This window comes from Hesperophylax consimilis, chromosome 28 (genome assembly GCF_061612785.1).
Source record: "Hesperophylax consimilis isolate HC1 chromosome 28, BYU_Hcon_1.0, whole genome shotgun sequence".
NCBI lineage: Eukaryota > Metazoa > Arthropoda > Insecta > Trichoptera > Limnephilidae > Hesperophylax > Hesperophylax consimilis.
In genome coordinates this window covers 5489015-5503930 of record NC_142863.1, presented here as the reverse complement: position 1 = coordinate 5503930, position 14916 = coordinate 5489015, and the positions used below count along the sequence as shown (strand labels likewise).

Below are 14916 nucleotides of genomic sequence, written 5' to 3'. Positions count from 1 at the left end.
AATCTTCAAATGCGTTATATATCAGATTTATTTTGATTTAACCTAGAAGCTTAAATACACACAAACTCTCTGACTTTCTTACATTAACTGGTCTTAAGTTCAGCAAAACGGAGAAATAACAAATAAACAGCTGTTGCGTTAGGTTAGGCTGTATTGTAGCTGAAAAATATAAATAATATTAATATTTGTTTTTTGGAATAACTTTAATGAGTAAAACCTCAAATTGTAATATTTAATTGTTGATGACAATATTAGCGATTTCTAAACGAAAATCTGAAACAGAAAAATCAGAAAAGGATTAGGTCACATCTAGGACACGAACCCAGACCCTTGCCTTGCCGGAGCACCGCTCTACCACTGAGCAAATGGGACCCTATCCCCTTCGGTCACTTTTAACTTTATACTTCGAATAAGAACTACCAACATAGTCTTCATTTTTTCAGATATCCTAGGTGTAATGTCCTTGATGTGACCGTATCCTTTTCTGATTTTTCTGTTTCAGATTTTCGTTTAGAAATCGCCAATATTGTCTTCAATAATTAAATATTAATATTTGTCTTTTGAGGCGAGTGCAATGTGAACACGTTGATAAAGCCACCCAGAAATATATTTTTTTCATTCTACTTTGCTTCTGTGTAACAGTCAAGATTTTAAATAATATATTTCAAACAATTTTTGAAAATCTGAATTTGGGATAAAGGCCTCGTTATCACATGATTTTTTTTTATATTTCAGAGTACTTTCAAATGACATTCGAAGAAATATTTGAAATTCCAACAATTGGAATGATCATGAGTGGGATTTATCCAAAAAAACTAAACAAGAAGTTTTGGAAATTCTACTCTGACATGCTTGTGGCTGTACTGACATTCATCAATTATCTGTTTATTTACGCTTGCTATGTCGACATTATAAACGAGGATTTTCCTGATTTGGCTGTTCAACTTGGTTTGTTTATACCAGTCGAAGTTTCCTACATGAAAATAGTGTATTTCAAATTTGTGGAAGACAAATTAGAGCAGATGCTAAGGGGCATAGAAGCAACATACAAATCATCTAAATATCACCCTAAAGAGCACCAACAGTTATTAATCGAAGGAATCAACAAAGGTAGAAGAGGATCAACTCTTTGGTTCGTGTTAGTTATTATGAATACTACTTCTATTTGGTTGCGTTCGATCATTGGAATGATTGTTAAAAACTTGATGAGTAATTTTCGCGAAAAGGTAATGTTGCACAAAGTAAATTTGCAATTTTTCAATCAATATCGGTATTCGTCTCCGTTTTTTGAAGTCTTTTATATGTTGAGTTTATCAGTGCTGGGGGTTGCGATGGCTAATTTTACTGCTGTTGATGGGTTTTTCATTATAGCTGTTACCCATAATGAAGCTCAGATGAAGATCTTAAAACTGAAATTACGGCACTTGTATTCAGGCCTAGATTCGTCAAAACCAAATTTGGTTATGTCAAGAGTTAAAAATATCATCAACCACCATCTTGAAATTATAAGGTAAGTTTCTACCTATATTTTTATATCGTCTTAATCTGAGATCACATAAGCTTATTATTGAAAAAAAAACTTTTAATTACTTCTTTAGTGTGTCCAAAAAGGGTAGCGGGTATTTGATAGTTGAATAAAACAAAAAATATCAAAATTCGTTTGTTTACTCTTTATTTACGGACACTGCTCTGAAAAGTTATTTGGCTAAGTTTATGTTGGCGCTACTGGCACTCCTCCAATCTTGAACTAAGATTGGCAACAACTGCTTGACATATAGCTCTTGAGATGGCTGCCATTTCTGATATGATAGTTTGCTTCAATATTGTCAAATTTGTTGGTTTGTTCTCGTATATATATCTTACTTTTTAGGTATCCCCATAAAAAATAATCCAGTGGACTGAGGTCAGGGCTCTTGGATTACCAGAGTGCCTCCACAAGAAATCACTTTATTCGAGGACAGATCTTTCACAGGTTCAATTGATTTGTCAGATTTATGGCAAATTGCCCTATCTTGTTGGAACCATGTTCTTGATTTAAAGCCTTGAAATTCTTGTAAATCTGGGGTCTGGGTCTCAGTGCTCGCCCTCGTTGATCTTCATTCAAATATGGGCCAATGATGCCTCTTTATCACCTGATTTTGCTGCCCATCAGATCAGAAATGGCAGCCATTTCAAGTGCGTTGTGTCAACGCGTTGTTGCCAATCTTCGCTGAGAATAAGAAAAAGCAACGTATTTTTATATTGATTGTTTTATCCAACTATCAAATACCCGTTACCCATTTTGTACAACTTTACTAAACCATGTTTTTTATTTTAGTTTTCATGAAAAATCGCAAGACCTAATGTCTCCGGTTTTTGCCAACACGTTATTTCTCACATCGATTCAATTATGCGTCGTTGGATATCAAATTACAGACGTGAGTTTGGCAAGATTTTCATTTTTTTTTTAATTATTATTTATTTATAACTTTTTCTTACGCCCTTGGGGATGTTTTATGTTTATTTTTTATATTTTTTAACTCTGAGAGAAATTATTTCTGGGTGGAGGGTCTTGGAAATGGAGGAAAGGAAGTTCTGGGAAGGAAACGGTATGAGGGATGGGTATGAATCTAGGGATTAGTGTGACCATGTGACTGACGTATGAATCCATCTGTCCCGCTGAGAGAGTCTTGCTGGAGAGGTCTAAAAGCCTCCCTTAACCAGACTCTATCTACACGCAGTAAGTGGGGAACGCATCTACAACCAAAACCTAGACAAACCTCACCCCATGAACCCGGGCACACTTGCTGAGTCACCAAATGTAGAGAATCGCTAGGGGTGACCTATGGCAGAAGTGTTATATACAACAAATGGATCCGAGGGCGGCGGTACCCATAATCGCCTCTCGAATTAAATATTTTTATTTTAACTATATTATTTATTTATTACTATTTCGCCCATGGGGTTTTTACATTGGGTACATATTTACAACTTTTTACACAGAGATTAGTACCAAACAATGGTTTCATGTGGTTTACAATTGCATATTGTGTCTAGTAGGTACTCTTATATTAACTAGACTCAAGAGATCACAACAGTCGAGCTCCGAATTAAGATTTTTAAAAATAAACATCAGTCGCTTGTCCTTCGTCATTCCTTAAGTGTATCTTTAATATATTTAATAAAAATAGTGTACTTTATTTGATCTAAGTGAATATTCAACTTAAAATTAAAAAAATGTAAAAACTTTCGCTGATTTCTTTCGAATTTTGTTTTAGTTTACGTTGGTTTTTTGCAGGGTCTTGAAAATAACACATTAAAATTGGATTCGTTGGTGATGTTGATAGCCACGTTGGTTCAAGTCTATGTACCCTGCAGTTACGGATCTGCCATCAATGAAATGGTGAGTTTTTTTTTCATTTTGAATCTTTGTAAAAAAATCATATTTTTTAAATATCCGGAATTATTCAAAATACAAATTGATTTTTCTAAACGTTTCATTTCTCTTCTGGTAGTTATAGTGAGTTCATTATCACGGTCCTAAGTCCCAGAATGGGATTTGGCCTCCTTTACATAATATGCCGTGTTGAGACGGAACTATGCACCTCATCTCCCACTAACATATGTTCCTGCATTCCCTTACTCAATTACCTCTCCCTGTCTGAGAGTTTGGAATACCTACATGAGCGGCAATTGCAACATTTTATTGATATCTCGTCACTATATTAAGACTACCTGTGCAACTGTGCAGTGCACACGTTAAGTGACTCCCAGTGTGTGTAATATCGTGTCTGTTGAGAACCAGGAGAGTTTACGTGTGCTCTCAGTCAAGTGTCAAAAGAAATCTTGTGCAGTGAATTAGTCGCGGTGTTCCCCAAGGACATAATAACGATTCGCAAGTAATTCAGAGGTTCTGGAGTAAGTCGGACTCCTGTCCCAATTCTAATAACTGTGAACCAGCTCTCCCAAGTAGTTGTTGTTAATTTAAAAAGTTAGAAACATTGATTAAATTTAATCCCTTGCAATTTGCGACCACATGTCATCCACTAGTTCCAAATGTTGTTGATGTCCTGTTACCTGGCATTCTTTCTAAAGTAAAGGGAAAATAAAGAAATGTTGTCGTAATTAATTTTAATTTTGTATTTCAATTTGGAAGGCAAGCGGCGCGAGGTTCTAACAATTCATTGGATAACCGACTCCCCTGCCATAGACCACCACAAGTGGTTTGCTACATTTGGTGACAGCATAGTTTATCCAGGTCTTGATGGATGATTCGTCTTTCCACCAACTGCGTTGCAATGAGCTCGAGGATCGAGATCGGCAGAATCCAGTTGAGGAAGCCCCCTTGATCTCTCCAGTATCCAGTATCTAGGACTATCTAGACCCATTGCCTGTATTGTATTTTGAGGGATAGATTCATACATCCTTCACTCCTGGATACACTGACCCACAGATTCCCACACACCCCTAATACATTTTTCCTTTCCAGAACTTTCTTACCTTTCTTTCATTTAAAATACAATCCACACATCCCAAAAGATGACGTGGAGTTAATGTACGAAAAAAATTGAGGCTGAAATTTAATGACCTCATGCTGAAAAAGATTTTCTTATTCATTTTCATTCCGCATATCACATTTTTTAACGTAGGTCTAATAGATTATTCCTTCGTTTACGCACTACGTCTCACAACCTTAGGATACTCATGACCAAATTTTCGTGTTGTGTATGAGAAATCAGCTTATTTTGCTAGCATTCATTATCGAGACTAGTATTTCCTTACAGGTATACCAACTATAATGCGCATTTTGAGTTCTTAGTTAATCCTGTTCAGTTTTTGAGTTGTGTTGTTAGTTATAAGCTCTTTACGTCCATTTACAGAGTGAAAGCATAGCAGACGCAGCCTATTTCAGCAATTGGCATACAAACCCAGACTCATCCATTAACCGCAGCATCAGACTTCTAATAACCAGGGCGCAGGCACCTTTGGTCTTTTCTGGAGTTGGAATGGTTCCTTTGACAATAGAGACATTTGCATCGGTAAAGAAAAATATGGTTTTACATTAAACATATATTAATATTTCCTACAAAGGGACGTTTTGTGAATGTATTTAGAACTTTAAGCCATATTACGCTTCCTCGTCCTTTTTTAGGCGACGTTTTGGAGAAGTATAAAACACAGCTTTCTTTATTAATGCAGGCCACGCTGTGAACTCACAAACAAACTTCACTGACAGAAAGAGACATGTTTTCGGACTACTAAGCATCAGGGTTGCTTAGCAGGGTTTAGTACTAAAATCTGCTAAACCCAGTACAAGAAGTCCGAAAACATGTATTTTAACTGTCAGTGCAGTTTCTGTGTGCCTGATCGAGAGAAGCTGGGAGACCCTCGATCTCTCCAACTGATCTCGCTTGACCCATCGCCTTGCTCTCCAACGAGAGGGGTTTATCATTCGTCGTTCACTCCTGGACATACCTCAAAAACTGGTATTTTTAAAAGTCAGTAGGTACAGTTTCTACAGCATGGCCAGTTTTAATATAGATGGCGGTGGTTATAGTGCCCATCACTAGTATATATTTAATATAGATATGTGCAGTGATAAAGGAATATAAGCTTGTTTGTGTAAGTGTATTTTTTGCTCCGGTTTAGGAGTTATTACTTTTTAGTGTCAGAATTGAGAATAGGTTTCAAGTAAACATTGTAGCCCGTTTTAAAAGGATACACTAATATGACACAGTATTAGTGACACAAAGAAAAACTAATAGTTTTCAACACTATATAAAACTATATTCATTAAAGATCATCAACGTAATTTAAAGCAACTTCTTCTGCAGGCTAAATCACTCGCAGAACTCACTAAAGTGGGCGTCAAACTTATGAGTCTTAGTTTGTTGCTGAAATACCATAGTCAAATTTGCGTATTATAGTGGTAAGCAATTATATCCTTAAAAAAGCGGTCAATGCATTGATACCTGCAGGGGTGCAAGGGGTGAAAAATGAATGGGCAGCATTTAAATTTTCAATTTGGGATGCAAGTTTGGGTACAGCCGCCCAGGGAACCATTTATTGTTTAATCAACACCTTTGCCATAGGTAACCCCACATGGTTCGCTACGTTTGATAATTTAGCAGGGGTGTTCGGGTGAGGTGTGTTCAGGATGTACCTGCCCACCAGCTGCGTGGCGCGCTGGTTCGGGAGATTCTGGTTTGGGTGATCCTTTGATCTCTTCAACTGGTCTCCCTTGACTCATCGCCGCTACATCTTGCGCCGCAGCGAGAGGGGTATATCATTCATCCGTCACTTCTGGACACACTAATCCCTAGATTCCTACCCACCCCTCATACCTTTTCCCTTCCCAGAACTTCCTCACCTCCCTTTCCTTGAAAAAATGTGCGGTTAATATAAAAAAGACAGGCTGCAAAAGTATTTGGGAATTGTAGAACATACAACAAGAACATCTTCAAAGTACTGTGTACGGGTCTTGTGTAAAAAGTCCGTAACCTTGTCATAATAAGGGAGATAGAAATACAACACGGCTTTATACTTTAATTTTTTTTTTTCAGATTGTAAATTCGGCCTTTTCTCTGTTCAACGTGGTGAGAAATTCCGGCCAGGTTTCCTAGGACAAACTTCAGCAATGTTTTTATCATTTTTACACACGCACATCAAATTTGAAAACGCCTATACCACAAGAACTATCTTATATAGAAAATCAAACTATATCTACCTTAATACCACCATATTTAGTTACTTTGGAACCAACATTAAGCAAATAAGATTTTCATTCTTAGTTCGGATACTTGTCGCTAGAAAACCGATTATTTTAATGAAAACCGATTATTTAGCATATAATCGGTTTTCATTCTTGGTTTGGATACTTGTCGCTAGACTAGTTAGCTTATAATCGGTTTTCATTCTTGGTTCGGATACTTGTCGCTAGACCAGTTAGCTTATAATCGGTTTTCATTCATGGTTGGGATACTTGTCGCTAGACCAGTTAGCTTTTAATCGGTTTTCATTCTTGGTTCGGATACTTGTCGCTAGACCAGTTAGCTTTTAATCGGTTTTCATTCTTGGTTCGGATACTTGTCGCTAGACCAGTTAGCTTTTAATCGGTTTATAGTCTTATATAATTTCTATGGCATGCTCTGGGTTCCTGTTCAATAGATTTTAAAATTAAATTTTATTACTTATTACCTAACTAACTAACCATCACAAAGTTTCCCCGCTGAGGTAGGCAGAGAGGATGTACCGCCAAATCAACCGGTCTTGGAACACATTTCTTTGTTTGAGTAACATTTATATATTGTCTCATTCATAGACTTTTCTTATTTTGACTCATGCATTTGATTAGCTTGTTTGTGCGATCTCGGACGTCCCCGATTTCTTCTACCATTCGCTTTTGCCTCATATCACTATTATCAATAAGTTCCTTAATCTTTTTACACTATCTCTAAATTAAAACTGATTGTGTTAAGATGTTTTTCATACAAGTGATAAAGTAGATTTTAATAGCCGCTTTCAAAATTGGAACTGTTTTAATTAATCGTAGATTTAATAAAATAAGCTATGTGAAATGAATATCCTTAAATTAAAATTTGATCTTTATAGAAGAATATTTGCAAATACGAATTTCAAGGGATCACGCTAAAAAAATGATTATATTAAAATGAATAAAAAATATTATTAAAGGTAAGCGAAAATATTTAATACAGCATGACTTATTTAAAATCAAAAACTGTGAATCAGTTCATTCGTTCAATATAAATTTATCATTGATATATTCAATTCATTTCAGTTTATGTTACTGATAGAGTCACACGAACTAAAACTATATTTCACTGCGACAATACTGTCATCACCAATTCATTTATAAACTACGCATATACAGCTTAGGTAAACAGTATGCAGAAGTAGCCGCCATTTTTAATAGTACCGAAAGAACTCAAAAAAAATAATTCCACATATTTAAAAAACATAGTTTTAGCTAACACGTTGTTTCCTCTAGCAAGGACGATCGATAAAGTTCTATGTCAATAAAATTTTGACTGAATTCGTGATCTCTGGTCAGTTAGCAACATTCGCTAGCACGGTCAACGACGATGGCCAAAAATGCCAGCCAAATCTGACGTGGCTCCTTTTCTGTCAATTAAATTTCGGTTAATTTTTGACATACGCAACTATGTTAATAATATGGATATTTATGAAAAATTACTGGTTTATTAATAAACGAAATGATGTGATGAATATTTAATTTCATTAAAATTACTTGTTTGATAAAATTAATTAGAATTGAAACAATGCGTACACACGGGGAGTTTTATCTGTTACATTTGTATGGGCTTGCGGAAACGAAATCTGTTCACCTTAAAAATTGTGCATAAAGACTCCTATTCTAGTGCCAAAAAGTAAATACGGACTGCCAATGCATATTTAGGCTTGTATTTCGTTTAAAAATTCCCAAATTATTATACCTGTATGACGTTTGATTTTACAGAAAGTCAAATATCTCTAGTGTTGCCAGTATATATCAAGGACTCTTATAATATCGAATCGACGGGTGAAACTACCGACGATTTTGTAGCAATCTAGCTAGAACGGTCGCACTTTTGATAAACAGACCGATTTTGGTAATGCAAATCGATATTCACTGGCAATACTGGCAGCTGGCAAATGTGAATTAACGTCAGACGGCTAAGTAAAAGTTAAAAAAATACTAACAAATTGACAACGACGAATTGAAATAACAACTTAAATATACATTGGGAGTTCACATGTACTTTTTGACACTAAAAAAGGAGTTACTTAGTTATGAGGTCTTTAGTTATGACTAACAACTTTTGTACCTCCAAGTTGGAACGGAATCAATTGATCGCATCTCGATCGGGTCTGTTATCTATGCGAGGATATTGTGTCAGCGCTCTTTATTAGCAGCAGACACATGTCAGCGCTATATTAGCAGCAGACACATACCTGAACGGATGACGAACCTCGTGCTGGCACTGTTGGTGGACGCGGTAGTCTCTCTCGCTGCAGCAGCTGGTACAGTTCCTTCACCACCTAGGATTCTTGCAGCAGAGTCTCCATCTTCTATCTTCGTCGAACGTCACAGCGGTGCTGCCAAGGTCTGTAATCTATGTGAGGATATTGTGTCAGCGCTCTTTATTAGCAGCAGACACATGTCAGCGTTATATTAGCAGCAGACACATACCTGGATCGATGACGAATCTCGTGTTGGCACTGTTGGTGGACTCTTTCGCTGCAGCAGCTGGTCCAGTTTCTTCACCATCTAGGATTCTTGCTGCAGAGTCTCCATCTTCTATCTTCATGTCACCTGTTCCTATTCTTCATTTTACTTTACTTAATTCACTTTATTTTGGTATTATTTATATATTTTTTTAATACCGGCATCAACTGTAAAGCGCCCCTGAGGTGATAACTCACAAAAGCGGCGCTATAAAAATTGTCCAATATTTATTTTATTATTTATTTATTCACCTCCATTCATTAATTAGCCAGTTATTTTGCATAACGAACGACATTATTCAAAAGTTGTGCATATCGACAGCTTATCCGACACGTTGGAGGCCTCGCTAAAAGCATCGGCTTTTGTCTACCGACTGTCGGAATCATATTAATATATCTGTGCTCGCAAACATCGCTAACTGACCATATCTAACGGATTTTTTCAATATCGTATTGATATAGGGCTTCATGGATCGGTATAAAATCATCGATAGTTACACCTATCGATCCGACATTGTAAAGATATCGATTTAACTGTGCTAGACCGCCTGATTGTAAAATTTATTGATTGAATTTGGTTATCTTACACTGTTAATTTATTTGTAACCCTTTTTTTGAAAAATGTTTTATTCTGTATTTAAAGGAACTTAAATAAATATAACATGTTAAGTAACAAAACCATGTGTGTTTTTTTAAAATTTTTTGTGCGTAGCTATGATTTGAGATTTTCACGGCCAAAAGTATTACAGTGATTTGTTTTGGGGGTATTATGTCGTTTTGCGGAGGCAATCGAAATTCACAAAAATCCCGTAAATATTATATCATATTACCAGCTGGAAAATGTTATTGAATTGAATTAGTTGAAAAATTTATCGTGAAATTGTATTCGTACCAATATTTAGTGCCTTAATTTACTGTACATTTTACACTGGTGATTTATTGAATGGTTTATGAATAATTTTTAACAAATTGACTATTAAAAATAATTACCATAATAAAGCACAAAGTAAGACTTGTTATATAATCATCTAATTGTCTATAATGAAAGAGCATGTATTTTTTTAAAAAGGGAAATGATTTTCAACCTAATGACCTTTTCCAAGAGTTTCTTCGACGTTTTCTTTCTTTTTAGTTTCATACTATTTCTACCATTTTCTTTCGTAAACCATCTTTATGTCGTCGATGCAAGTAACAACTAACAAAAGGTAAGATTTCAACCCCTAAAGCCTATGATATTTTAACAAAGATATTAGAAGAACGAGATATGCTATGTTGGCCGCCGGACCGTAGCCGGAGTACTACCTAATTAGGGTACTTTGAACGGTATCGGGACGTGTACGCACAGAAATCTGTTCTATGTATTAGTGCGGATACCTTAGCGCAAGCGAAGGTGTGCAGTAGTATTGGTGAACAAAACCGGCGACACTCGGCAAAACAATTCCACTCAGTACGAACTGCTCATAGCACATCTCGTTCTTCTAATATCTTTGTATTTTAATATGTACTTCTCTAAAGAGAACTGTCAGTATTCCGTGGTAAGTATTTTCGCATTTTTTTGATTCCAAATAATTTCGCTGCTTTGGAACGTATTCGAAAATAAAATTCTGCTCTTAAAATCAGATTAAATATTTATTCAGATTTTAACATCACAAATCGACAAATATAATAGAAAAATTATTTTAACTTTACTTTTTTTGTTTAGTGTAAAAATATTTATTTAATATTTTGCGATCTTAAATAAAACGAAATCCTAAATCTCCGAAAACTTTGAAATTTTGACACAACGTTACATTCGAATACGCCTGTGTTTTTATATATTATATAGATGGTACTTGCGACAGGTGAAAACATTTTTTTTTTTAAAAACAGCGCCATTTTTTCGACGTAAAAGCAACAAGCGCTATTATTTATCTATCTGCACAGACATACTTAGCAACAGCAACGCGTGACAGTGAACATCTAGATTATATATAAGAAAATAATACAATAAGAGAAAGAGACATATATCGAAGAATTCACCTTATTGCTGACAGAAAGAGATACAAATAGAAAAGAGAGTGACAAATTACTATAGGAGGGGAAGTTAGGAGGAGAAGAAAACAGTTTTAGCTAAGGTTAACGTAATATTTTAAATTGAGCCGTTATCAATAACAATCCTTACGTAGATGGCGATAAGGTTTAAATTCCCGCTAATCCGCCAGTTTTGATTTATGTAAGAAAAAAACATGGCAAAAAAGTGCCTTTTATTTTATTTTGTGGATGTTCAGGCATAAATATATTTTTTTTTCCAATCATTTTATAAATCACTTAATTTGCCACATTATCCAATATAATTTTAACCGAAAATGGGTTCGTAAGTAGGAGATTTTGAACTTTAAAGCAGTTTGCATAGGCCTTATAAATGACATACCCATTTTCTAGCGATTTATAACAAGTTTATCCTTAAGGCGATGCACTACGTCGTGTAATATTTTAAATTAGCCGCTATCAATAACAACCCTTACGTAGATGAAGATAAGGTTTAAATTCCCGCTTAACACCATCCGCCTGTTTTGATTTATGCAAGAAAAAAACATGGCCAAAAAGTGCCTTTTATTTTTTTTTGTGGGTTCAGGCATAAATATTGTTGTTTTTTTTCGATCATTTTATAAATAACTTAATTTGCCACATTATACAATAAAATAATAACCGAAAATGGGTTTGTAAGTAGGAGATTCTGAACTTTAAAGCAGTTTTCATAGGACTAATACATTATTTTTTTCTGGGCTTATAAAAAGACTTGTCTAAAAAATACTCGATTATTTCAAAGGCCAAGAAGTATTCTATTCGCAGTATTTAATTAAAGCATCTGAAACATTTCTAGGCGACCAAATTTTCAAACCAAAAACACAAGATTTTGCATTACTACGTATGGCATCGCCTTAATATAATATGTTGTCACATCTCAAATTATGTATTTCCTTCCTTCGAAAAAATCTTATTTGTTTGTTTGACCTATACCACTATACCGAAGTGCCAATTATTTTTCTTCCATAAATCTCGTTTTGTATAACGCCCATCGCCTGTCAAATCCGTCGGTTTTTAATTAAAAAATTCCCAACATGACAAATGATCTGCTTTCAATATTTTCCATTCATCTGACCAATTACAGCAAAAGCGGGTGGAGTGGGCACACGGGCTTTAAAAATCCTTGTGGTAGAAAAAAATTTCCTCTAGATACCGAACAGAAAATCTCTAGTTTTAAGATGAAAATATTATACTACCCGGCGTTGGTCGGTTTATGATATTTTTATTTAATTCTACACTTCAGGAAGTCCTGAGGCAAAAAATCCCTTAGGCCCTATGTCGTCTATTGGGATGTTGTGTGTAGTTTCTTTTCAGGGAAAAGAAGGAGAGGCATTTCTGGGAAGGAAAAAGGTATGAGGGGTTGGTAGGAATCTGCACAGTTTTTTGATCTAGCCCAATCAAGTAAGTGACCTATACAAATTTCATCCCAATCAAGGCGGGCATCCCTGCTAAGTCACCAAACGTAGCAAACCACTTTGGGTGACCTATGGCAAGGGTGTTGGTTGTTCAACAAATGGTTCCCTAGGCGACGGTACCCATACCCACCTCCCAAATTGAAAATAAATAGTTTGGAGAAAAGTTTTGAAGTTGTGAATTCTAGGGTATCTGTGAACTAGGTCTATTCAGCCCCGCGATATACCCCGATTGCCATGCCATAGTCTTACTGGCATGTAAGACAGTTGGGAGTAGTTGGTACTCTTGTGCGGTACTTACATAACACTGGCCATATTGAGGAACGTGGGGCCAACACGTTATCTAGTTATGACACCAAATTGAACAAGTTAGGGATTCATACACGACCAAGTTATTCCAATACTTGTTTCAGGTCGGAATAATATAAAAATGTACTCGGACAAAAACAAGTATTACTGATTTATTAAAATTGTTTAAAATCGGGATTGCAGGCCGATTCCTACTAAACTATTAGTACATTATGGTAATAATTTCGCAGAAATTGTAGATGTTCAACTGCACGGAATATAGTTACAAGAAGGCTATAATAACATACCTCGATATTATTAATAACTAATCTAAGCATAATATTTTTATATTCAAAAATCTGTTAATGAAAAATAAGAAAATACACAGATTTAGGAAATGAGATAAAAAGAATTTGGCATTCTCAGACTATAAAAATATTACCATTTGTTATTTCGGCTAATGGCATTATACCTAGCTCTCTCATTCAAAATTAGGCGTATTAGATCTGTCAAAGAATTTATATATAAAAATGCAAAAAAATCTATCATTTTAAATACATGCAGGATTACGAAAGATTTTTTAAATATTTTATATTGAAGGATCAGTAGGATTAATGGTCCAGTTAGGAGTTCTACCGAGCCGAACTCTCTGATATGAAAATATCTGGAGTCGGTGAATTATTTTCCCATTTGATCTTGTGAGTTGACGTGTTGTTCTTGTATTGTTTTGTATTTATAATGCTTTTATATAATTCACTTGCATATTGTAGATTGACTAGATGATCATTTGTGGAAAAGTGTGTGGAAGGCTTTAGTTTTTCCTGTGGGGAAGATTTAACCCGGACATAAAGTCGAAAAACTTTCGGTATATCAATTTTTGAAATTAATATTTCCATCGGATTTATAATTTATAATAACTTATGTACCGAAACCATACTTCTCAAATTATCAGATAGAGGAGTTTTGATTGAAATTTTATTTTTATTAAAAATGATCAAATTTCTAATTGACAGCCCTGAATTATTGGCATTCATTTATATGAAAGTACCCGCCAGACTAACTCGAAGCAAAGACATTTTTATGTAAAAATAACCTCAATACTGTATTTATTTATCAATTCCAAGAATTCATCACCTTGTAATCAAACACTGTGAAATTATTTATTTATTTTTTATTATTTAATAAATGTTTACATGTTACATTTTTTGAATTTTTTTTAATTACCATACTAGGCTAATGCCCGTGTTGTGGTAGTTACTATGTACTACTGTAAAATATGCATCATGTAAAAGCCCATCAGGTCATTTAAAATAAATAAATAACTGATATATCTGAACACGTGTTCATGAACCTACCTGCATTAGAATTTTTATGAACACGTGTTGCGATATTCGTGTTTTACTGAAGGTTTATTAGAAAACCAATCAATTCATTCGTTAAAAGCCTGCAATCCCGTTTTTAACCGGATTACGAATAATTTGGTGAGGTTCATAATAAATTAGTAATATTTTAAATCGGTAACTTTTATCCGTGTATAAGACGATGTATGAATGTAAATGAAGCAAGGAGAGAGCCAAAACATAGTTGGGTGGTTGGTTGCTCATCCTTTAATCCTGGGAAATATCTTGATGCTTAATTAGGGAGTTATCTATGAGTATTTTGATAATCAGTGAATTGCAAACCCAATTATGTTTTGTAGGAACCCTTCAAATTATATTGAAATCGATATATTCAGGTATTCCGTGAAATGTGTGATAGTAATTATTATTCGAAGGTCAAAAGTTCAACTGAATAGTAAAATATTATCCAAATATGGGTTCACTAATGAATCATTATGGGAAATTGATTGTAGAATGTACATTATTATTTGCGATGTTTAAATTAATTTCTTACTTGTCATGTTATATTTAAATTTATTGGCTTC

The 14916-nt window shown here is 34.8% G+C and overlaps 2 protein-coding genes across 2 annotated transcripts in view; one reads left to right on the top strand and one right to left on the bottom strand.

Annotated features, from left to right (window-relative positions):
* The window catches only part of LOC149410070 (uncharacterized), a 149388-nt gene that overhangs the window by 28778 nt on the left and 105694 nt on the right, over positions 1-14916 (bottom strand). The gene's annotated exons all lie outside the window — the stretch shown is intronic.
* LOC149410071 (odorant receptor 10-like) lies at positions 1188-6602 on the top strand. The gene is made up of 3 exons (XM_089648910.1): positions 1188-1460; positions 4860-5018; positions 6543-6602. Exons 1-3 carry the CDS (start codon positions 1188-1190, stop codon positions 6600-6602), a joined length of 492 nt encoding a protein of 163 aa, XP_089505036.1.

Bases quoted from the DNA above. Each gene is read 5' to 3' on its own strand.
- LOC149410071 (XM_089648910.1), top strand. From the start codon at position 1,188: ATGATTGTTAAAAACTTGATGAGTAATTTTCGCGAAAAGGTAATGTTG. The intron at 1,461-4,859 runs GTTATGTCAAGA...GTCCATTTACAG, and splicing joins ATTCGTCAAAACCAAATTTG to AGTGAAAGCATAGCAGACGC. The intron at 5,019-6,542 runs GTAAAGAAAAAT...TTTTTTTTTCAG, and splicing joins CAATAGAGACATTTGCATCG to ATTGTAAATTCGGCCTTTTC.